The sequence below is a fragment of the Ambystoma mexicanum genome, chromosome 5p (assembly GCF_040938575.1).
Source record: "Ambystoma mexicanum isolate Mex_15411 chromosome 5p, UKY_AmexF1_1, whole genome shotgun sequence".
NCBI classification, from domain to species: domain Eukaryota; kingdom Metazoa; phylum Chordata; class Amphibia; order Caudata; family Ambystomatidae; genus Ambystoma; species Ambystoma mexicanum.
In genome coordinates, this window is record NC_090930.1 from 263,424,447 (window position 1) to 263,449,584 (window position 25,138).

The 25,138-nt window shown below is 45.5% G+C and overlaps 1 protein-coding gene across 1 annotated transcript in view; it reads right to left on the bottom strand.

The window, feature by feature from the left end:
- LOC138480517 (uncharacterized) overlaps positions 1-1,139 on the bottom strand; it is a 69,790-nt gene extending 68,651 nt beyond the window's left edge. Inside the window, exon 1 of the mRNA XM_069612278.1 lies at positions 1,040-1,139. Within this exon, the coding sequence (XP_069468379.1) occupies positions 1,040-1,139 (100 nt within the window). The remainder of the gene's footprint in view (positions 1-1,039) is intronic.
- Positions 1,140-25,138: the final 23,999 nt, after the last annotated feature.

Below are 25,138 nucleotides of genomic sequence, written 5' to 3' on the forward strand. Positions count from 1 at the left end.
GTTCTGGGAGACATGAGTTGGTGATCATATTGCAACGTGACATGTGGCTTGGCTGGGGGGCATGCCCATGGTGGATGGGCTGCCTGCAGGACATGACCAGGGGTGCAGGGAAGTCCCCTGTGGTGTGGGCTGACTGCAGGGACTGTGGATGGGGTAGAGGGGACACCTGGGAGGACCCACACTGCCATTTCACATGTAGGACTCCCCGTGCACCCCCGAAATACGCGTTCCCCGCTCTGACAGCAAAATCGCGTGTGAAACTTCATGCGCAGCCCAGTAATACACATACCCTGCTCCAATCGCGTGTGAAACTTCCCGCGCACCCCTGAAATACATGTACCCAGGCCAATCACGTGTGAAACTTCCCGCGCACCCCTGAAATACACGTACCCAGCCCAATCACGTGTGAAACTTCCCGTGCTCCCCTGAAATACACGTACCCAGCCAATCGCATGTAAAACTTCCCGCGCACCCCTGAAATACACGTACCCAGGCCAATCGCGTGTGAAACTTACCACGCACCCCTGAAATACACGTACCCAGGCCAATCGCGTGTGAAACTTCCCGTGCACCCCTGAAATACACGTACCCAGGCCAATCGCGTGTGAAACTTCCCGCGCACCCTTGAAATACACATACCCAGGCCAATCGCGTGTGAAACTTCCCACGCACCCCTGAAATACATGTACCCAGGCCAATCGCATGTGAAACTTCACGCGCACCCCCAGTAATACACGTTCCCCGCTTGGCGTTTGCTGTTTGGCAGTCCTGTAAACTGGTCCAGGGTTAGTGCAGCCCTTTGCGCTGGATAGGGGATTTTGATGACTTTTCCTTGCGCGAGGGCGTTCTTGGGGGCGTAACTGTCACTGCTGCAGGGTCTCTGTGCCACTCTGCGCCGTGGCTGGTTTTAGAGGCTAAAATCCATGAATACGCTGTGCGCGGAAATCGAATTTAGCGCACGCGGCTGGCGCAGACATTGACACGTGCACACTGTGCGCCAGCCGCGAGCACCACTTTGGTGCGATTTTCTATGAATTACCCTGTAAATCTAAACTGTTGGAAGCAATGGACATAGGATAAATCTCGCTGCTGATGATTCTTGATCTCTCAGTTGCTTTTGATCTGGTGGACCACTCCATCTTGACCACCAGGTTGAGGGACACAGCATCTTTTTCAGAGCAAGCATCTCAGTGGGTTGCATCCTTCTTAAGTGATAAGCAGGGCAGTGTAGCTAGCTGGCTGGAAGGCACAGTCTGAATCAGTAGCTTTAGACTATGGTGTACCACAGGGTGTATGTGTATCTCCCTGGCTGTACAACATCTTCATGGTGCCCATTTGTGACATGTTAGAACACAAGGGCATCACTTTTTCCAATTACGCATATGATACACAATGTGTTATAGAACTTACAGTTGTACACAATATAGACAAAATTTAAATTAATAAGATATGCAACATCATCCAGGTATGGATGGCACATAACAGCAGACTGTAAGATTGAGCCCCAAAGGAAATTCAAAACTTTGGGCATAATCCTAGATCAGAATTTAACCATGAAACATCAAGTGAGCAACTCGATCTTATCATCCACTAGCTTTAGCTCTTCATCTAATACACAGTTATCTTTGACAGAATCATGCGATTCTGTTAATCCATGAGCCACTGGAAAGCTTACTTTGTTTATATCTGATTTCTATAGGGTAGCCTTGCATATAAAGAATCCAGGTAGCAATCCTTCAATTAGAGACATCTCTAGTCAGTATTTGGTCACTCTGCAAATATTGTTGCATTGATAGGGATCACGTTTTTCATTGCCCCCACCACTGCATGAGTGATTACTCACACTCATGAAAGTAGAATTCGACACTCCATGTGTTATTTGTGTATGGAATTACCTTATTAATCAGGTTATGCTTCTGGTGCAAGACCACTGCTAAACAGGTGCCGGGACATCCTGTTCCCATCAATAACTCTGTTTTTAATGAGGTAAGCTGTAGGGGGCTGGGACAGAAATCATTTCAGTTAGACCACGGCCTCTGTTTCAGAGCCTTCCAGCCCCACCTCACCACTGCCTTCAATAGATAGACTAAGGGCTGTGTGATCTCTGTGTAATGCTCTATGAATTTATGAGTATTGATGCCCTAGCAGACTTTGTAACTAGCATAGATTTGTGGGGTCCTTTACTTATAAGGGAAAATGTCCCTTCTTCCATGAAACGTATTTGTTTCTGAACTGTGCACACATATTTAGAACTCAACAAACTTAAATAATGTCTTCTCATTATCTAGCATTATTTTCCATTTCATTTGTATGTGTTGCTTACATTTAAGGAACAACTAGTACAACCAGACTTGCCTGACTAGGCTTGAACACTTTAGCTACTCAGCCATTGCCCATGGAGAACATATCTGATTGCACACGAACCTGGGCCATTTTCAAATCTACATCTACATCATTTGACATTTTTAGACTGCATATTTCATCATTATACCCAATAAAAACTACTCATTGACAATCTATAATCAAATACTATTGTTTTCGTGGAACGTTCCAGAGAGACAGTCTGTGCAACGCTGCGAACGCACATTTTCTCACCTGTGTTTAGGAGGTGGAGACTGTTGGATGGCGAGTCTTTTGATCCCCTACTCAACCCAAGCTGGTGCAGTGCTAGCCTCGGAACCTATGAAAATCACTAGGTTTTTTACCACTCAGTCACTGAGCAAGTCTGTATTTTCCAGCCCACATGACTCCCACTTAACTACTTCATTGAGTCATCTGGATTCTAAGATGGTGGACTCTGTGGTGAAAGCAATAGATGTTCACATTGGTGAAAGAGATGGCATCTCTGATAAAACCTTGATTTCAACATTTCCATCTTCACCCAGCCATGGAATATGGTCCTGAGCTACCCCTATTGAATTCCACCTCTGAGGAAAATACTTCAAACATTTCAGAAAGATTGCCAGGCGGCACTATTGGTAATGTTGGGGGGGGTGGGAGGGTTGTGGTTGTCCCTAATAATGAATATACATTAAATCTCATGGCTGGCAATGCACATTCTGACATCTTATACCCAATTTATAGCATTGGAACAATTATTAAATCTGCTTTCAGAAAAATCTGATTCTATCACTAACACAACTACTGCACATACCAAGGTCCTGTCTGAGTTACTTGAATTGGTTAATCCTGTTCGACCTATTACCAATGTAATCGAAATTAGATCTACTACCAGGAATGTGACTGCTATTCCTAATACTATTATCAGCGAAGCACATGATAGCAAGTATGTTATTATGTATCACTATGAATCTCAGGTGGGAGATTTGAATAATCTCATAGAGTTGGAAGCAGACAACCATGGGCGTAATTATAGGAGGGGACAGGGGGGCACGTCCCCCCCAACTTTTGTGGCATGCCTTTTTGTCCCCCCCATCTTTTGTTGGGAGGGTCATGGGCTGCATTCATTGATCATGTAATGGGACAGCTGGAGCCTGGCTGAGGTGCCCAGACAGGCCCGCGCTGTCTCATTACATAATGCCGAGCTGAGCGTATGTTTATTGGAAGGCTGGGCTGAGCTGCAGGCTGACCTTAGTGAGGGGGCACATTTGAACAACCACATTTGGGGTCAGGGATAATCCAGCATTGCAAGAGTGAGGATTGAGGTGAGCCATGAAAAGCAGTGCGTGTAAACATTTTACTTTACTACCCCCAAACCGCCCACCCTGCCCCAATTTACTTTTTTGTGTCATTAGTGGCAGATGGTATTTTTACAGATAAAAAAAATAAAACTGCAGGATCATTGCAGATGCAAGAAACTCATCTATTAGAGCTCTGTCCAGGCCCTCTGGGGGCAAAATACATGGAGACCTCTGAATTTGCACATGGATTGTAACAACAGAAGTGACTTCACAGAAAAGGACATTGCAGGGAGCATCATTAGTCTTTGATACATAGAGGCACCATGGAAGTGACTTTAGAATAAGTTGCCATAAGTAAGCCAAGTGGCAAATAACTTTGTGGTGCACAATACCTATATTGCACTATTGTTATATATGGAACAATTCAATAACCATTAGATTTTTTTATTATAATTGCATGATATATTAACATAATCTTTGAAGTGAATCAGAATCAAGTACAGAGCTTCAGATAATACACAGTGTGATTTAATGAATTTCCCAGGATCACACACTTTGGTTAAATGGTGAAACTGGGATGTGAACAATTTAAACAACTGTGCACTTCTTCCCAGGTTTAATTTATGTAAATATTTAGTAAGGTTTTGCTTTACATTTCATGTGCTTAAATAATTACTTCTGGCAATGCCATGGAAGCAAACCACATTACATAATATGTTAGCCTTTCATAGTAAACTTACCATACCCTATATACATTGTCATAGAAATATGTTGAGCAATGGGAGTATGACTTTAGTTTTATTCTCCCCATTTTGCATTCAAAGCCACAATAGCATTATGCAGATTAGTGTGAGCCTAACAAATCCCTCTTGGGTTTTAAAGCCATAGTCGTTATTTCATAAAGCCTGCAGCATTATGCACCCTTATCACTTCTGATCACTCCTTACCATACATATTTCTAAAGGGACAAAAGTCCCTGCTAATAGTCGCCCCCTCCCTTCCAGCGGTGCCTCATGGCTCACATTGAAATGCTCTGTTAACACAGAGCAACGTGAGGACGCTCTGTTTCCCGGAGCTCCTTGGGACATTGTCCTGGCAGCAGGACACCTCTACCATTCGGAAAGTGTAAGGTGTCCTGTTGCCAGGACAATAGGCATGCTGAGCAGGAATCGCTTGACACACATTGTCCCACTAGTGGGACACCTTTTCATTTGGGCACCCTCTTTGAGGTGCCGAACGGGAGTGGTAACCCCTGACAAATGTCCCGGTCTGACGTCCCGCTTGTTACACTACTGCTTGTGGTCATTTGAACACAAGAAAACATACCTTAATTTTAATGAGCCAGAATGTTGCAAGTAATTAATTAAATCAGAATAAGCAACCTAATGTGCTGTTTTAAAATCTTGCAGGCATCCATTTTGTTTTATGTCTATATGCTTGTTTGAGTCAGTGCCCTGGTGGCAATAATCACACACCAGCTCCCTTCAGCCTGCTTGCAGGCCCTCCTTAAGTAGAGGGGGTGCATGCTTTTTAACTGTTGTCAATGCAGTGAATTCTAAAGACCAACTGTAGTGTTATATGTTTCAGAAGACGGGAGTGTCCTTAGAATTGAATTTTAATGATACGCCAACCGTCTTATGAAAGTTATAACAGAGCGTTGGTAATGGACTCGTGTGGTGTAGTAGTTTAATGTTATCCCTCAGAACCACCGTCCGCCCTTCTTCCAACCTGCCCCTTTCTTTCAGTTGTCATGTCCCCCCAACATTTTCAGCAAAGTTACTCCACTGCAGACAACAATCCTAATATTGAGTTTTCCCCTTTTTCTCTCATAGTACTTCCCCTGCTGATAACTGTAAAAACAAGAAAAAAGCTAGCAAAAAACACAAACAAAGTCAGAGGCAAGGTTGGTGCAATCCAATGCTGTAAAGTTTAATCCTTAATTTGAAATCCAACAAATGGTTGCTGGTCCTGGACACTAAGAGGTTGTGTGCAATGTTAATCTTATGGACCCAGCTTCTGACAACAAAATGAGGAGTCATGGGTAGGCCCGACTAAGAAAAAGAAAGTAAATCCTCTAAGGGGACCTCTAAAATGATTTTTGTACAAAGAGAATGCCGATCCCTGTTTGATACCAGCTATGCTAAAGGCAGCAACACACTGTTCAAGCCACATAAAAGTATGGCTGGAAAAAATACGACTCACACTTTTGCTGACGAAACCACATTCATAGAAGACATTCACCTTCTTTTTTAACCAGATCCTTCTTTATTAACTTCATGTATGATTAACGGGAAAGCTGCTGGGGAACAAACCCAAGCAACTCTAAATTGCCCCAAGTGTTATTGTCAAATGGACACACTGCCTTGATTCTGTAAATCTCTGCTACCTACCTTATCTAGTGCTTCTATGGCTAACCCAGAAGCCTCTCTGCCTAACCCAGAAGCCTATTACAGTTCACTAATTGGCTCCCCTTTTATGAACTGTTCTAATACCAACTTGGCCATGCCGGGAAGCCAATCCAATCTTGCTATACATAGAACCATACAAATACACAGTTTATTTCAGAGACCTAACACTTTCATCTTCAATCAGTCTACTTTTATTGATCTCTGTAACTGTGTTCCCCAATGATGAGTTATTTCAACTAGAGATATTAAATTAGTTAAAATTCCTGACAGTCATGATCTGACAACCATATTCATACACTTTTATCAACTGTTGATTTTATTCAAGCTGGTTTTTATAGACTAGGATATGCTTGCAGTTTTATTTATCTACCCTTGAAAGAAGTAGGGGGCAATAGGAATAAACTTACACGGACAGGGGGCTAGAGCAAATAATCTCAAGAGATGCTGCTATGGCGACGACTCAATCCATCAGCATTGGTGCAAATGCCAATGGTAGGAAGGAGGTACAGATAATATTCATCCTGAAGCCAGACCCCCAGTGAATTTGGAAGACTGGTCTTGGCTGTCATCCTTCCTGCCGTGCAATTATGAAAAACGACCCTAATCATGGTCTGGACATGCTATCATGGAAAACCTGAGGACTTGCACATCTTTACATGGAAGATGCCCTACTTAATAGCGTGTCTCTTTTCTCGATTATCACACTGCAGGAAACAGGAGTGGTAGAGGAGGTCACCCTAGAGGGGAGGATTACTATTCAGAAACGTGCATGTAGAGCCCTCTTGGTCACCAGAGGGGTGGATTATTAATCAGTTGCAATCTGGCTTTTTTATTGAGAGACCTTGGTGTCTCGTCTGAGTACATCTTGGCAGGTATTTAACCAGTGCGTCTCCTGGTGATAGGATGTTTCCGTGCCTTATTATTAATGTTTATGATCTTTCGGGTAACAACCATTCAACAATTATTCATATGGTGGTTGGCTCCCTGATTGCCAGATATTCTCCTTCCTGCCCAGTCTTACTCATGGGGGATTTTAACTCAACATTCCCCCCTAATTTATTTGATTCCACAGCTGTGCCGTTATCTGTGCTAAGACAAAATACTTTTGATAAAAAAGGGAAAGACTAGGCCAAATTATTAAGTTCACTGAATATACACATGCTGAATGGAACAAGTGAGCAAGACTCCCTTTGTAATTACACTGGAGTCAGTGATAGATCTACAAGTATTCTGGAATATGTGTTCATGTTCCCCGTTTTGTTTTGGCGAGTTGTGGATTTGGTTGTTCTGCCAAGAGAGGAGAGCAATCACTTCCGTTTGCTTGTGATGCTTAATGATGTTCTCCCCAGTTTGCAGCATGACATAGCAGGTCCCTGATAGTGAATGAAGGCAAGAACAGAATAGCTTGGAATCTGAATAACCTTAATAAAGCTAATCAGGTGATACAGCAAATACAGTTTAGCTGTAATTCCAGGAACCATGCGTGCCCATGGGGAATGTTAGTTCTTCTGTAAGTTCTACCCCTGAAGGACATGTGAAGGTGGAGCAAACTTCTGAGACGGGCACCTATGATAAGTATTGCAATTTCATCACTTTGGATGATAGCGTCCTTTTGGCATTCGATATTGGGGTCATTGCAATCGTTAGGAAATAATACGTTCCAGATCAGTTTCTTGCATAGGGGAAAGTTTGATAAAAATATTAGCAATGCCAAAAGGGGACTTTGCAAGGAATTACGAAGAATAATTTCTGCCAATGCAGGAACCACTGTAATAGCGAACGTAATCAAGTAGACATAGTTACTCTAAATGGTTTAGAATATACCAATCGAAACAGAATTTGGAATGCTGTTGACATCAGCCATTCTCGGGAACAATTGTAAAACATTCTGGGATTTGGTACGGGACAAAAGACAACCTACCCTATGCATAGCAAATGTGGCTAAGCAAGAATGAGAAGTCGTCTTTAGAGCAAATATCAGTAACTCTTCTTGTGATATATTTAATTTCGATCTTACTGTAGGATCTTTGAAGAATTATCACTCACCTTGGCTAGATGGCCTCAGTAATGTGCCCCTAAAACTAAAGTGTGGTGCGGTGGGTTTCATCACCAATTGTTTAGAAGTATATCCGTAACTAATATCTTTCCAGACACTTGTCAGGAAACTATCATCATTCCCGTACACAAGAAGGGATCCAGACATGACGTGCTAGCAAAAATCTTTGCTAGAGTGATATTACTGGGATTGTCTAGTTGGGCTTTGGAAGCAAAAATCATACCTAAGTTCCAAATGGGTTTTACCAAAAAGGCTGCCACACTTATGAACATTGTAACTTTGAATAACCTAGTACAATATTCCTGGTATGTGCGAAAACGTAATGTTTATGCTGTATATGTAGATTTCAGTGCCTCATTCAACACTGTGTGATGGGAAATGCCTTGCACCCAAACGGGGGGGATTCTGCTGGATTTACTTAGGATGCAAGTCTGTTTGCACTGAAACCTTAAGGTTAAAGTTAGACTTACTAACAGTCGGGAACCACAGATTTTGTTAATACTTATGTGGGAATCCAAAAAGGCTGTATTTTGGCCCCTCTGTTGTTTAACTTATACTTAAGTGATCTTTTGACTGCCCTAAGTATCAACAGTGTAGTTTCTCACAGTATAGGTATGCCAAAAATACCCTGTTTGGATTACGCAGATGATTCCGTTCTGCTTGACTTGCCACCAATGGGAGAGCAGTGCGCACTAGAATGTCTTAATAAGGAGTAAGTTGGTCAGTTAATCAAGTGAGTGTAATGCTCACCTGTCTGGGACTTGCAGGGGCATTGTGGAGCACCTCTATGACACAACCCACACACTGCGTGCCCTGACCATGGTTTGCACTCAAGGATGCATCAGCGTAGTCAGGGGAAAGTGATGAGAGAATACATGAAGGCTGGTGATGTGAAGCCTGCAGTCCCCTGGTGCTGTTTTGCTGGTGTTGGTGTGGCCATAAGAGATAACAAGAAGTTTCAGGGCTATCGCCCTTGGTGTTCACCACCACCCATCATAATCCCATCCCAATGGATAGCAGACTTACCATTAGTAAGTGATCTGGGTGGGTTCCGAAGTAGCTTACTCCATTTCTGTCACTGGAGCAACAACCCAGTCCAGCTGTGTTTGGGTTCCTTCTGCCTTCCTGTTAGCATTCCAAAGTGTATCCAAAATACAGCTTCCTTCAACCAGTTCAATTTTAATGTTCCAGGATGATATCCAAAAAATCTTGATCTTGTAAATGAAGTCCAAATGTCTTACTTGTTTTCTGTTGTGTTCTGTTGTTCGTTCTATTGCAGGTCCCTGTAAAGAAGGTGATGGAATGGGGCCCAAGATCGTGATGGCAGAGTTCCCAGAAGGGGTTGAATACGAGGATATGCAGGTGAGATGACCTTGCTGTTGGTGCGCTGCTCTTTATGTGGGCCTCAGACTGATGACAGCTACTTTCTTTACAGGTGTTGGTGTAAGATCCAGGTCCGGTGGCGAGCTGGCACTGGAGGAATAATCGTAGTGCCTTTATGTAAGTGGCTGAAAAGAGCCAGAAGAGCTCACAGGGGCTGGGGCACCATTGGATGCTATAGGCTGAGCATGTGCTTGAGGATGGTGGTCCTATATAGCTCTGCCCATCCAAGATGGAGGATGTGATTTGGTAGGTCTCATGAGACTTGCTGTCTTCCTGTACTGTTGTTATGGGCATATGTTTAGGGGGGTACAAGGGTGTTCCCCCCCAACTTTTGTTGTACACCAGTTGGACCCTATTCATTTGGCAGGGGCACCTTTCCTTTAGATGTCATGGCCCCCCAACATTTCAAGCAGCGCTACTCCACTGACTGTTGTTCCATTGGTGGCGGCCATCTTGAAACTACACCCTTGTCTATCCATGCACTAAAGTGGCCCAACTGAATCCATTCGGTCACTCTGGGATACTGTGAACCTTAGGGGCTATATGATGCACTTGTGTGCATGCAGGGCGTGCGTAGGGGTGTTGGGGGCCCTAATCATAACAGTGGGCTCCAAAGTAGGATGGGTGAGAAACCCCACCCTGTTGTGAGTGTGAATGGCATTCTGGTACCAATGCTTATCGATTCTGGGTCGGATAATACTATTATTACAAGTAAAGTATGGTGACCTGGATTTAAGGGAATGCAACTAAAAAGAGCGAGACTATGATCATGTGCATACAGGAATGGAACTATTGAGACCAGGGATTATTTCAGTGGGAATGAGAATGCAAGGGCAGAAAGATATTGGCAAATGTCTGTCTCTGAGAAGGTTGGAAGTCTGCTGGGTTGGTACGCGCAACATAATATGGGCATTATCATGGACCCCAGTGTACCAGAGCATATCAAGGTGGTGACAATATTAATTGGTATGAACATGTTTTTAGTTATTCCCTAGGCAGTTTGAAGGGTTTTTGGCACTGTATACGGCTTAAGGATGGAGCCGTGCCAGTGGTGGCCAAGGTGAGGTATGTGACCATATTGTTGAGGAAAGAAGTCTCATCTGAAATAAAGAAATTGGAAAAAGAAGATATCATAGAGGTTGTGGAGGCGTCCAAGTGGGTGTCTCCTGTAGTGGTTGTGCACAAGTATATGTGCAGGTTTAAGAGTTTGCACCAGTGTGTAGTGGTGGATAGGTTTCCCCTTCCCAATATAGGGGGCCTGGTTAGCTTGGCTGTTGGTGCAAAGGTGTTCACACTGGACTTAGTCTCAGCCTATCATCAGGTCCATATTCTCTTGGACTCAAGGGATTTCATCACATTTGTCACATGAAGGCACATATAGGTTTAGAAGGATGCCATTTGACTACATTTCTGCTGCCTCTTTCTTTCAGTGATTGTTGGGGAATATCAAGGGGGTTGCGTACTTCCAGGATCATATCGTAGTCACTGGTGCTAGTGTGGGCAAGCATGATCAAAGATTAGCAGAGGTTTTGCAGGTACTGTCCAAGGTACGTTTGACAACTAAGAGGAAAAAGTACTGTTTCCGAATTACTATGTAACCTCCGAAGGGGGAGGAGACTGGAGAGTCAGACAGAACCCTGAAATACAAAACCGCTGCTGAGCCGAAATTGGAGGGTTGGACACAGAGTGTCCAGGCAGCTGGAGAAAGCGAAAAGCAGGAATATCAACACAACGAAAGAGAAAAGCATCCAGTACTGGTGTGATCATGGAGAGCCAGTGTGGGCCAGCGATCCTGGTAACCAGGCAGAGACCATAACGTGACTGGAACTGCATAATGTGCCGGTACCCAGGATAATGAAAAGCAATTAGAGAGGAAGACTCGAAGTACAAGATACCGAGCAAGGAAAAGGAATCAAATGACCAAAGGAAAGATCCCAAGCTGCGCAAAGTGAAACTCCAGTGATGTTAACCCTGAGAGAGTGAGGTAACGGGGAAAACAGGAGACCTGAGTGGGTGAACGAGAATTATTACATGAGTACTCATACTCGTCCCAGTCTAGATGACAAGAATATAACAGTGAGAACAAGGGAAGTGAACAGGAATCATTATAAGAGTACTCATACTGCTAACAGCCAAAATAATGAGAATATGAGGACAAGAGAAGTGGTTGGAGACTCATTATACAAATATTAATGCTCATCCCAGTCATGTAAACAAAATATAACCTGTAGAATAAGAGGAGTGAAAGACAATTGTTATCAGAGTACACATACCCGTCACAGTCAGGAAAATGGGAATATAACACTGAAAATAGGAGAGGAAACAGGGAATTGTTATTGCACTATTACTACAGCTCTCACTCAAGAGACTGAGAGCATAACCCTGGAAGCAGAGAACTGGATGATAATCATTATAAGAGTAATCATACTTGTAGCAGTCAAAGTAATGAAAGTATCATTGACAAAGAGAGTGAAACTGTCTGACAAAATACTGAAGATACAGATAAAATAATATATATATATCAAGGAATGCATATAATACATAGACTATACTATATGCATGATTAGATAGAAGGGAAATAAACCTCAAAAGAAAATCTCAGAAAGGTTGGATAACCTTACCCTGGAAAAACAGAAGAGGAAATTTTGGAAAGAGAGTTAAATAAAAACATATCAAACTAACAGAAGCCACTAACAAGTAAAAAGATATCAAAACAGAACCAAGGAAACACCACATTGAGAAGGAACAAAAGAGTATCAAAGTATTAAGGGAACTGTATGAACAGATTAAAAAGACACAAGAGACTTTTTGAAAATAAGTTATTACACTACAAACTTGCGAGAAGCAAGAACCCAGGAGAAGGGAGTAATTCTCCTGCCTTTAGTTGTTAAGATAGTGATGCAGTGAGTTAGGGTTCATTTGGATAGTGGACATATTACTTTAAGACATTTACTGACAACTGATGAGCACCTTAGCTAGTTGGCTTGGTAGGGAATCCCCCATAGAAATAGGGACAGATAGGATTATCCTTTACTTTACTAGATAGTCACCTAATAATGTCTTCCAAGAGTATGCATCCTTCTGACCCACCACAGGGTCCAGAATGTGACAGCATGTTTGCTTCTTGTCCTCAACTTCATTCTGCACGTTACTATTGACTTGAAGCAACTCCATCAGTTTTCTATTAAGAAGTGGAATTTCAAAATTACATGAATGGCCCTCAGAGAGCCGAACATCCTGTCTACATCACCCTTCATGGCTTTAGCTACACTGTTAAGGAAGTCGAGAATTGGAGGGTGCAGCATCTCTGCTCCTAAACTCAGGAGTATGCTTACTTTGGGACTGAAGTCAATCCCACTCTACTCACTCAGGAAATACCTGAAGACCTTTTGCTTTCTCCAGTAATTATCCCATTAGTAATCTCTGATCTGACCTGGTACTGTTAGAGAAGCATCCAGTGCCAAAAAAGTGGCGGAGGTGCTTCTACAAGTGCCCATAACATAACACATAACATAGCTTATGGAAAAGGTGAAACAACTTACGTGTGCAGCCATCACAACAATTTGAGCTAAAATGTAGCCCATGATTTGCATTGTGGTCTAGTCTAGCCCCGTTCACTCCAATGAACTCCTCAACCATTTCCTCAACTTACTTTCACTATATTTTCAATGCTGCAGTCAGTGATACACCAACTGTCTTCTGCAACTACATGTGACCCCCTTGCAGTCATTACACCTGCCATGTTTACATGCACTTGCCTAAGTTAAGTTCTCTTCACATATAAACAGTAGTGTGTTGCTGAAGAATGGGGCATCCATCACTGCTGTGGTATTTTGCTCCCCATGACTGATTTCTACTGATAATACAGGGAGTACTTTGCAGCATGATGCATCATTTGGATGCTCCATTCCAGCCCAAAATGTGGCACACCCACACGGCTATCAACAAGAACATGTTGTGGTGGTGCTGTTCATTGTGGGGAAAAGGCTTTGTTGGTGTATGGTGCCACTGTCTCAGTACACAGGAAGATTAGAGGTGCATAGCAATGGTTATAGTGTCGGGGAACTTGGGGCTGCTTGTGCCAGTGTGTCTGAGACTGGTTGTGGGTAGGAGTGTCCTAGGCTTTGCCATCCCCATCACTGAAGGATGCACTGGAAGATGAGTCACTGGACGTGACCTACATTCAGGAAGAGTCAGGCAATGCTTCTGTTAAATACATTTTTGCATTAGAATCATCTAATGGAGCAATCTGTGATAGAGTCCCCTGGCTGAGCCTGTAGTTGGATGTTGGGGTCATGAAGAAGGCAGGGTGCTACCATAAACCATGTGATGGTATGCCACAAGAGTGTATGGACAGGATAGATAACGCTACCATGCCATATGTGGGAGGCAGGAGCTAGTTACAGCACTGCCTTATATGATCATCTCCTTTAGATGGAACCAAGTATGAGCAGAGATCTTGCAGAGCTGGCCATGCCTGCATGCTCGGCTGCATTCACACGTGTGCCAAAAAGAAATCCTATATAAAACTAGAGTGGGAAAGAGTGGGACTCAAACCAACAGATACAAATTGAGTAGATAACAAATCATCTCCCATGGTTTCTACATGCATACACAAGAAGCCAGTTAGGCTAAAAGAGTACTTCCCGAAGCCACAGGGTGGGTGTGGCAAGCAGAGAGGACAACCCATGGCGAGTGACCATCCAAACCCAACATCAAGGTTGCAAGCCATCCCCACGGGTGGGTCCCATCAACTAATTCCCTTAACAGCTGCAAAAGAAGACACACAAGTGTTCCCTTACACAATAGAATCTGGAAGATAGGGTTTGTGTCCAATGAAAAAGAAGGATCTTTGGCAGAAGCAATTGGGAATGTGGTATTGGAGAGGGAGCTAATTTGACATGGCCAGCAAAGAGAGAATACAGAGGTGAAGCAGGAGACAGGAGGGCAGAAGGGAAGACAGGAGAATGGAGGAGAAAGCAGGGTCTTGGGAAAGACAAACCCAGGAGGCTGGGGAAGCTAGACCCAAGAGGCAAAAGAAAAGCAGATCAAGGGGGTTTGGATGCCAGGGAGTGGCACACCAATGCGGCTGATGAAAGTAAGAGCCAAGAGGTTGAGGGAGAATGTGAGCTCCAAGAACTTGGGGAGAGGGAGAGATAGCAGACCAGGAGACTGGGAAGAGCAGGGCCCAGGAAGTTGGAAGAGATAGGTTGCCAAATTAACCCTGGTTACAGATGGAATTAATAAGGAAGTGGTGAGATATGTTTAGTAGCAGCGTAAAGTGGTTGATGTGGAGGAACATGTAGATTTGTAGGAGCTGAAGGTGCAGAAAGAGTTGAAGGTGCATAGAAAAGTTTAGTTGATGATAGTGCAGGTGGAGAGGAAGGATTAGTAGTAGAGGCAAGCAAAAGAGGTTGGAGGTTGAATGTGATGAATATTTAGGGGGATGGTAGAGAACAGAAGAAATTGGAAGAGGAGTACATTGGAGAGTAAATGGTGGTGAGAGAAGTCACGAAAGAGGGGGAAAGAGGCCAACCCTGAAGTTAGAGGTGTATTTGTATTTGTATTTATGGTTTTTATATAGCGCTTTAATCCTAAGTGCTTGACAGTTTAACAACAAGAATACATCGAACATGAAACAGTAGAAGTGAATAACAATATATTTGAATCAAACCAGTAAAACAGTATGTACAACAATTTGCCTATGAGGATGAAGAAGAGAGGAGGGGGTGGGGAGGAAAGGATGAGGGGGAGAGAGTAAGCAGTAGAGTGAGTCAGTGGGAAGAGGGGAGGACTAGGAGAGAAGGAGGAAGGTAAGAGAACTATGACGGGGGTACTAGAGGAAGAGAGAGAAAGATGAGAGGGGAAAAAGGTGTTAGGGTGGGGATGTCACTGCCGCCGGCGACTGGCGTTTGTGGCGAAGGTGGAAACAGGGATGCCATTGAAGTATTCCGTTACGTTCTTTCTCCGTCTACCAGACACGGTCTAGTTGTTTCCAAGAAGGCTTCTGCCGTTTGTTTATCTCACTCGGCTGCCGGAGGCTCGGCGTGTTGCAACTGAGTTCATTCTCGCCCTGTTGCTTGTGCTAGTTTTTCCCTCTGACAGTCTCTGTCCTGCTATCACGCCTTCCTTACGCATCTGTTTTCTCCTCCTCCCGTTTTCCGTTAGGCTCTCCCCCTTCTCTTGTTCCCGCTTGCCTTCTCCTGTGTTTTGTTCCTGTGCTGTTCCCTGCTGCTATTCTTCGCTCTAGGATTTCTCAGTCTCCCGGATTCTCCGTTCTCGCTTGTCCCACCCTGAGGGGTACTTGCCTGTATCCCGCTTTCTCCATCGAACTATCTGCAGAGACACGCCAACCTTACCGTTCCTGGGTATCGGCGGAGGACCTATTCAACCTACTACAGTGCAGACGACTTCCACAGCCTTCACGACTACCTTGGATCCAGGGGTTTTTTGCCATCCAGTGGCTTTTTCCTCTCTGGCTGTCGCGGAAGGGGAGTCACCGTGGGTTTTCCCTGTCTGGGAGTCACGGTGGCTTCCTTCCGAGGTAGACCATATCTTCAAAAAAAAGAAGAAGCCTTACATAGGACTTACCCGCCGGAAGAAACTGGACTATTCAGGTGAGGAGGAGGTGATTGGGGAATGTTTTAACTCGAGTGAAGACGAAGACATAGCAGATCATCTAGCAAGTCTCGTAGCCCATACCGCCAGTCTTGATAGCTTGCAACGCCCAGAAGAAGTTATGGCTACGCCACAACAACTGCAAGAGCTAGTGACAGCTGTCCAAACCAACAACGCAGAAGTCCAAACACTAAAGGCTGACAACGTGGCGCTCCAACAAAGAGTAGCCGCAAGAGAACAACAGACATCCGATTTACCCCCACTACCCCTGGTGTCGGGTAAATTTGACGGCTCGAAAAGAAAGGTTAAGGAATTCCTGGAAGGCTGTAATATCCATTTCACCTCCGCAGAAATGCATTTTCCACAGATCATTCCAAGGTGGGTTTCATGATCACGCACATGACGGGAAACGCCTTGGCATGGGCTACTCCATTGGTATCCTTACAAGACCCAGTTTTGCAGGACTATGCGGCCTTTAAGGAACTACTGATACACACCTTTTTGCGAACCGAAAGCTCACACGTGGCTAGCGAAGACCTGCTAGATGTGCGTCAAGGGAGTACCGACTTACTATCCTATATCTCCACTTTCAAGAAGCTCGCTGCAGAGGCAGGTTGGCAAGAGCAGGCCCAGTACGCCATATTCCGCAGGGGCTTGCGAGAGGAGCTCAAGGATGAGCTTGCCCGGATCCCTCGCCCAGAAACCTTTTTAGATCTTCAGACTGCAGTTCTAAGAATCGATTTCCGCCTGACGAAGAAACGAAAAGAAGAAGGCTCGAGGTCCACATCCTTTCCTGGATACACCCCCGTCAGCCTCCTCACCTACATCGCGTCACGCCAGAGATGAACCCATGCAGGTCGGAACCACCAGATCTCCATTGACTGCCGAAGAAAAGAAGAGGAGACATGAAGGGAATCTTTGTTTATATTGTGGAGCTGCCAACCATCTGCTGAGAGACTGCCCTGATGTGCCCCCAAGTAGATCGGGAAACGACCGCCCTCGATAGTCAGTGGAACAGACTATCGAGGGGCTGCACCTTGTCCCTACACTACTCTTTCTGTGGCTTCATCTCAGATGAGCGAAGATTTGCGTCTCATGGTTATAGCCATCAAACTCTGCTTCCGGAAGGGAGAAGTAGAGACGCAGGCTCTACTGGATTGTGGGGCGGCTGGAAACTTCCTTGACACCTTTTGGGCTGATAAGGTGGGTCTACTAAGGATTGAGAAAAAAGAGGACCAAAAGGTTGAAGGAGTGGATGGTACACCCCTATGTTCGGGACTCATTACTCACACCACCGAGGAGATTCAGGTATCCATTCACCAGTATTCTGAAACCATAAGATTTGACATCATACGGGCGGCCCACTTCCCGGTCATCTTAGGAATAGGCTGGCTCCGGAAACACAACACAATGATGGATTGGTCTAAGAATCTACTAAGTTGTTATTCCGCTTTCTGCCTACGAGAATGCCTTCCGGAACCAACATTCGCAACTGTTAAGACCATGTCCGCTGTCGAAAGCAGTTCCTTCCATTGCATACCGGAACCTCTTTCCGAATACGCAGAAGTCTTTCAGGAGCAGACCCCCATCAAACTTCCTCCACATCGCCCAGAGGATTGTGGTATCGACCTAGTACCGCAGGCATTGGTCCCCTTTGGGAGGATGTATCCCCTCTCTGTATCGGAAAAGGTTGTGCTCCGAAAGTTACCTTGATGATAATTTAGCAAATGGACTCATAAGACCTTCCAAATCCCCCGCTGGGGTCTCTCTGTTTTTCATACCCAAACGGGATACTAAGGAGTTGCGGCCCTGTATCGACTATCGGGGGTTTAACAGAGTGACCATAAAGGATCGGTACCCTATGCCCATCATCTCAGAGATTCTAGAGGCTGTTCAAGGCTCTGTTGTGTTTACTAAACTTGATCTACGGAATGCGTATCATCTACTCCGCATAAGAACAGGAGATGAGTGGAAGACGGCGTTTCGCACTCCCTATGGGTTGTTTGAATATCAAGTCATGCCGTTTGGCCTAGTCAATGCACCTTCCATTTTCCAAAGATTCATGGACCGATTGTTTTCAGACCTTCTGAACCTTAACACAGTGGTTTACCTGGATGACATTTTAGTCTTCTCACGAAGCCAGGAGGAACATACTCTGCATGTCAAGGAGGTTCTGCGCAGACTACAACATCACAGTCTTCTGGTAAAACCTGAGAAATGTGCATTTGCTCAATCCTCGTTGTCATACTTGGGATTCATCCTATCCGACAAAGGGGTTACAATGGACCCAAGGAAGGTGGATGCCATCTTGTCATGGCCGTCGCCTTCTTCGGTTAAGGATATTCAACGTTTTTTGGGGCTGGCAAATTTCTATTGGAAGTTCATTCCGAGGTTTTCCTTACTCACTCTTCCCATTACATCCCTTCTCAAGAAATCCACGGGTCCTTTCATCTGGTCAAATGAGGCTGAAGAAAGCTTCCTCAGCTTAAAACACAAGTTCTGTACAGCTCCTATCTTGAAACAACCAGATCAACTACTACCCTTTATTCTGGAGACCGACGCTTCTGCAGCAGCCGTAGGTGGTGTTCTTCTTCAGAGAGTCAAAGACCTCGAGCATCCGGTGGCGTACTTCTCCAAGACTTTGAATCCCAGCCAACGCAACTACTCTGTCATAGAAAAGGAACTACTAGCTATGAAGCTGGCTTGTGTGGAGTGGAGGCATTTGCTCCAAGGGAGCCTACACCCGTTCCAGATACGAACAGACCATAAAAAGCTGCAAATACTCAAGCAGCAAGAGTGTTATAACACCCGTCAGGCCAGATGGGCTCATTTTTTTGCCCAGTTTGATTTTGTCATCACATTCATCCCTGGCTCTCAAAATCTAGTCGCCGATGCTCTCTCCCGCAGAGACGATGTTAATTTCCCTTACAGCAAGGAGCTTATGTTTCCTCGTACTCGGATCATATCTACAGTGTCTAGCTTTTTGGAAGAAGTACGAGGAGCCTACCTCCAAGAACCTACACTCAATGTGGGAAATCAACCAGTCACCACTAAGGACGGGTTGCACTTTATCCACGGAAGACTGTTCATTCCATCCATTAATCTCAGAAGACGAGTCACTCAGTGGTGCCACGATTCCAAGACAGCAGGTCATCGAGGAGTACGAGGCACTCTGGAACTTCTCCAAAGAGCTTTCATCTGGCCCAACATGAAGGCCGATACTCAAGCCTATGTTCAATCCTGTATGGTGTGCTTACAAAGCAAATATACCACCTCGAAACCTATGGGGCTGTTACAACAGGAACCAGTTCCACATGGTCCCTGGAAATGCATTTCTACGGATTTTATTGTGGAGTTACCGGTTTCCCGAGGCTGTACCTGCATAATGGTAACCATAGACGCCTTCTCGAAACTTGCACATTTTTCTCCTTTGACAAAGATCCCGTCCGCCTCGGTCATGGCTGACGTATTCCTCAAGGACATTCTCAGGCTACATGGGCTTCCCCAAAAGATAATTTCAGACAGGGGCAGCCAATATACCTCCAGATTCTGGTCAGCATTGTGTAATTCATTGGGCGTTGAGAGAGCTCTTTCGTCGGGGTTTCACCCCCAGACAAATGGACAGACCGAAAGGTTGAATGGTACCTTAGAGCAGTACTTAAGGTGTTTCATAAACAAACAACAAGACAATTGGGTGGACCTGCTCCCCACAGCAGAATTTGCATACAATAACGCTGTCCACACGGCTACAGGAATTAGCCCCTTCTTCTGTACCTACGGATATAACCCGCAGTCCATAGTTCCAGGTTTCTGGGAGGAAACTAACATCCCATCATTGGAGACCACCCTCGTGCAGATCAAGGAGGCCCACAACACGGCCCGTCAGAGCATCTTTAAGGCTAGCAGACATTATAAGGAGCAATCCGACAAACACCGGAGTCAAGTTCCTGCCTGGGACAAAGGCTCCAAGGTCATGCTGTCCACCAAGTTCCTTCCTCGATGGGTTCGGCCTTCTAAGCTGTCACCCCACTACATTGGACCCTTCGAGATAACTTCAAGGATCAATCCTGTGGCTTTCCGCCTCAAGTTGCCTAAGGGACTCAGGCGGATTCACCCCGTGTTTCACTCATCTCTCTTACGTCCCTTTGTGTCAGATACCCGAAAACAAGCATCCCCCAAGCTATGGACTTGTTCCAGCTTTTGAGGAGTATGAAGTTTCTCAGATACGTGACTCCCGTTATCATCGGTGATGTCTTGAGTATCTCGTAAATTGGAAAGGGTATCCCTCCTCATAAGATACTTGGGAACCCCATTACCACATTCACTCTCCTCAACTGTTACACAAGTTCCACCGACTACATCCTGAAAGGCCGGGAGGGAGAAGCTTTCGGAGGGGGCATACTGTCACTGCCGCCGGCGACTGGCGTTTGTGGCGAAGGTGGAAACAGGGACGCCATTGAAGTGTTCCGTTACGTTCCATATCCGTCTACCAGACACGGTCTAGCTGTTTCCAAGATGGCCGCCGCCGTTTGTTTATCTCACTCGGCTGCCGGCGGCTCGGCGCGTTGCAACTGAGTTCATTCTCGCCCTGTTGCTTGCGCTAGTTTTTCCCTCTGACAGTCTCTGTCCTGCTATCACGCCTTCCTTACGCATCTGTTTTCTCCTCCTCCCGTTTTCTGTTAGGCTCTCCCCCTTCTCTTGTTCCCGCTTGCCTTCTCCTGTGTTTTGTTCCCGTGCTGTTCCCTGCTGCTATTCTTCGCTCTAGGATTTCTCAGTCTCCCGGATTCTCCGTTCTCGCTTGTCCCACCCTGAGGGGTACTTGCCTGTATCCCGCTTTCTCCATCGAATGATCTGCAGAGACACGCCGACCTTACCGTTCCTGGGTATCGGCCGAGGACCTATTCAACCTACTACAGTGCAGACGACTTCCACAGCCTTCACGACTACCTTGGATCCAGGGGTTCTTTGCCATCCAGTGGCTTTTTCCCCTCTGGCTGTTGCGGAGGGGAGTCACCGTGGGTTTTCCCTGTCTGGGAGTCACGGTGGCTTCCTTCCGAGGTAGACCAGATCTTCAAAAAAAAGAATAAGCCTTACATAGGACTTACTTGCCGGAAGAAACTGGACTATTCAGGTGAGGAGGAGGTGATTGGGGAATGTTATAACTCGAGTGAGGACGAAGACACAGCAGATCATCTAGCAAGTCCCGTAGCCCATAGCGCCAGTCTTGATAGGGGAATGAAGACGGAGTGATTTCAAGGAGGCGCTGAAGGAGGAGTAGGTGGGGATGGAGCAGATAGAAAGAGGTAGGGAGATCCAGTGTAGAAGGGCAAGGAACTGAAAGGAGCGGAAACGGAAAAGGAAGTGAAATTTAAGTTGGGAGTGGAAGGGAAGCCAGCCAAGGTAAGAGAGTGATTTGGAGATTAAGTCATGAGGAGAGAGAAGACAGAGGTTACTTAGGTGTCTAATGAGAAGTTTCATAAAGAGCAGGTGAAGAACAGTGAGGACAGGAGAAGGGTGAACAGAGAATTCCCAGGACAAGAGGGACAAAAGGAGTGGAGGAAAGGAAGATAAGCAAGAAAATAAAAGAGCAAGTGTAGGGGGATACTGAGTGAAGATGCAAGATAAAACCACGGATGGGGCGAGGAGCAAGCCCAAAGCAAAGATTTGGGTAAGTGCAGGAGATGCACAAGGATAAGATAAAGAGAAGAAAGCATTGAGAGAAAGTGCCTGAGGTATTTGCATATGACAAGATGTCGAGGAAGAGAGAAAGGTTTGGCTGTTGAACCAAGGCCGTTTGGGAGGAATGTGGTGAGAAGTCTAGTGTTGACCCTGGGAAAGCTTTAGTGTGGCCCCCTGTCTACTTGTCTATCTATGACTCCAGGCATGAGTTTAAGGCCATGTCCACTGTGATTATCACTACTGAGCACCCAGCATGCTTCCATGCAGAAACCACTGCCAAGTTAGTTACGGCATTGTCCATCAACAATGATAAACTATTTCAAGGGTCTCAGAGTTCACTATTAGGAACAGATTCTCTTAAGTACAATCAAAATATTACTCAATATTATGTATGCATGTAGCAGATTAACTAAAATTATAAGAATGGATCCTTCCAGGAGATAATAAGTATCCCTTGGTAACAACTCTCAAATAAATTATGATCAAAGTGCATCAAGTGGCCTACAGGTGTTTCACACTGCTCATGTAATGAATTATCTGTACAAGGTATAGTTTTCTCCAGGGTATTATATATTATTATTATTTTTATTTTTTATTAATGTATTTGAATAATCAACTTTTCAATACATTATACCAATTAATAAAACAAAACAACAATTTCATTTTAACTTAAGATACATATTTCATAATCCACATCAACATTACATCTATATGAGATAAGTAAAAGGTACAAAACTCAGTCAAGTTTAAATTAAAAAGTAAACAATATTAAAAGCAAAAGACACATATTGAAGAGAGAGAATTCTTTTTTTCAAGTCTAAAAAGTTTGAAATTGATTCCAGTTGGCTTTGACATCAGATCATGCATATCATATATATGCTAGGTGCACATTCTGTATGTTCAATGAGATTAGATAATTAACAATCGTTATTCTGATTTTATCCGACTGACTGTTAAAAATGTAATCCCAGACTGGCCACCAGGGGGCGCGTGGATGTGGTCTGACTTCGCGTGAGCTCCGCTACTTTGGGTCCCTAGGAGGAATTGAGCCCCCACTTTGACGACCCCCCCCAAGATTCTTCGTCGGTGTGCCGCCAGCAGAGGACCCCCCCTCCGTTCGGTCGAAAACCCGATCGAAAACGGCCCCTGCAAACCGGAGATATACATTCCTCAAAAAGACGTCACACATAACAGCTCCACGGCCCGCTCACAGGAAACGTCCGGAAGCGGACCCTAGGCCTGCCGAACGGAGAAAACCTGAAAGACCCTGAACCCCGGCTACGAAATTCACACTACCTCGCCGCAAAGGGGACGGGACAGCCTTGGTCGAGTCGGCGGAGCCTCTGAAGAGTGGGACCGGCCTAGGCCCCGAGACAACGCTGAGCGGGGAGAGAGTGGGGAGACGGTAGGCCCATCCCATCTACCCCGTGAACAACAGCGCCACCACCACGCAGCGGCGGTTTGGACCCCTCTCGGCCTGAATGTTTTGCCCTGCACAAGAGGAAAACATCCCAAAGCGTTGTCGGACCTGAACGCTGCCTAAAGGGCACCCCGGATTACCCATATGCAGTACTGAACCTCCCGTACCCTGGGCATATCACAGAGAACGTCAATGTCAGAGTGCAGAGGGAAGGGCCCCCGACCCAGGGGCGTGTGCCTCCTCTGCCCCCGACTCCATCCCCCCATCGAACAGCATTGGCGACACTAAAGAGCTTTGGGAGAACCAATGGACATTATGGAGAAACCAGCCACATTCTCCTACATCTCGACTTCATCCGAAAACTGTGCCCATACCATGGCAAACCCGAATCCCTCGGGAAGTGAATCCGCAGCTACCAAAGGGGACATTGTCGCCTTGCTGGGCGAAATAAAGAATATGGGCGCCACCATTGGCTCCAAAATTGACAAGATTACCCAACGTCTAGATACCATGGAGGAGAGGCTCGAAGGGGTCGAGAACAACCAAGCATCCATAGACACTCTTGAAACGCAACTCGACCAGCGGATGACCGAACTGGAGCAACTCGAGGAGAGCTTCAAACTCAAGCTTGATGACTTGGAAAACTGAGAGAGGCGGAACAATCTGAGGATTTTCGGAATCCCGGAACGAGAAGGGGAGACGGAGAGCGATATGAAGAACACCCTGCACGACATCATCAAACTCTTAGTCGCTGACGATGCAGTTGACGAACCTAAGGCAGAGAGGATACACAGAGCCGGAGGGCCCCCAGGTGGACCAAGATCTGTCCTTGCTCGATTTCACCGCTTTCAGGACAAAACACTAATCCTCGAGAAAGCAAGAGGCAGCGACTCAATTACCCTCCAAGAATCCCGAATCTCGATATATCAGGACCTATCATCCATGAACCTGGCACTTCGACGCATGTGCGGGCCTATCACCAAACATCTGAAAGAAAAGAACATAAGATACAGGTGGGGGTACCTCTTCTCTCTGTCCTTTGAATACGACGAAACAAAATCAAGCTAAGCTCAGAGGGGGAGATCAAGACGTACATCTCTGACCTCCTTGGATCAAGCGCAGAGGGACACGATCGGGGAGATCCGCGTCACGAAGAAAGAGGATGGCGTATACAGGGCCCCAGAAGGAAACGAGTCAAGGGATCAAGGAAATTCCGTAGAGGTAATACCCCCCCAGGGCGGGAGAACTGATGATCCACAACACTGGTAAGACGACATATACTCTAATACATATGTCCGTGTCCCGAACTGTGTAAGGATGTCTAGGCTCAAAAGAAATTCGGACCATGTCAACATGGTGGGGGGTGAATGAGGGCTCAATCAAGATTATGATGTTATAATAGTCTTTGGGACCCAAAGCAACGGCCCCTAAAGTGGTTCGATGCAGGACCAGAGTCTTAATCTGGGTCCGCACGGACGCCGTCAATGTGTGAAGGATGGAGGGTGAGGGGTTGGGCAGACAAGAAATGTACAGAGGATGAAGCATTATCGGCAACACAAAGGATCACTCAAGACGATGTGAGTCCTTATGACCAATACACTCACTTGACACGGGTCTCGAATCCACAACCGAAATACTCTGATAATGGCACCAATTGAAGAACAGAAGGGTGGGGAGTCCCTAAGGATAGGAACACTTAACGTGAAAGGCCTCAACTCGCCGACCAAGAGATCACTAGTGGCAAGGGAATTCCGCAGATCTCAAATAGACATTCTCCTTCTACAAGAAACAAAGTTTGCCAAGGGGGAGGAGAGAGGAATACTTGGAAAAAGAGGGGGAAAGGAATTCTGGGGCTCGGGCCCACTCAGGAAAGACGGAGTCGGAATCTTGATCAAGAAAGGAATCAACATCGAAGTGGATAAGACCTGGTCCG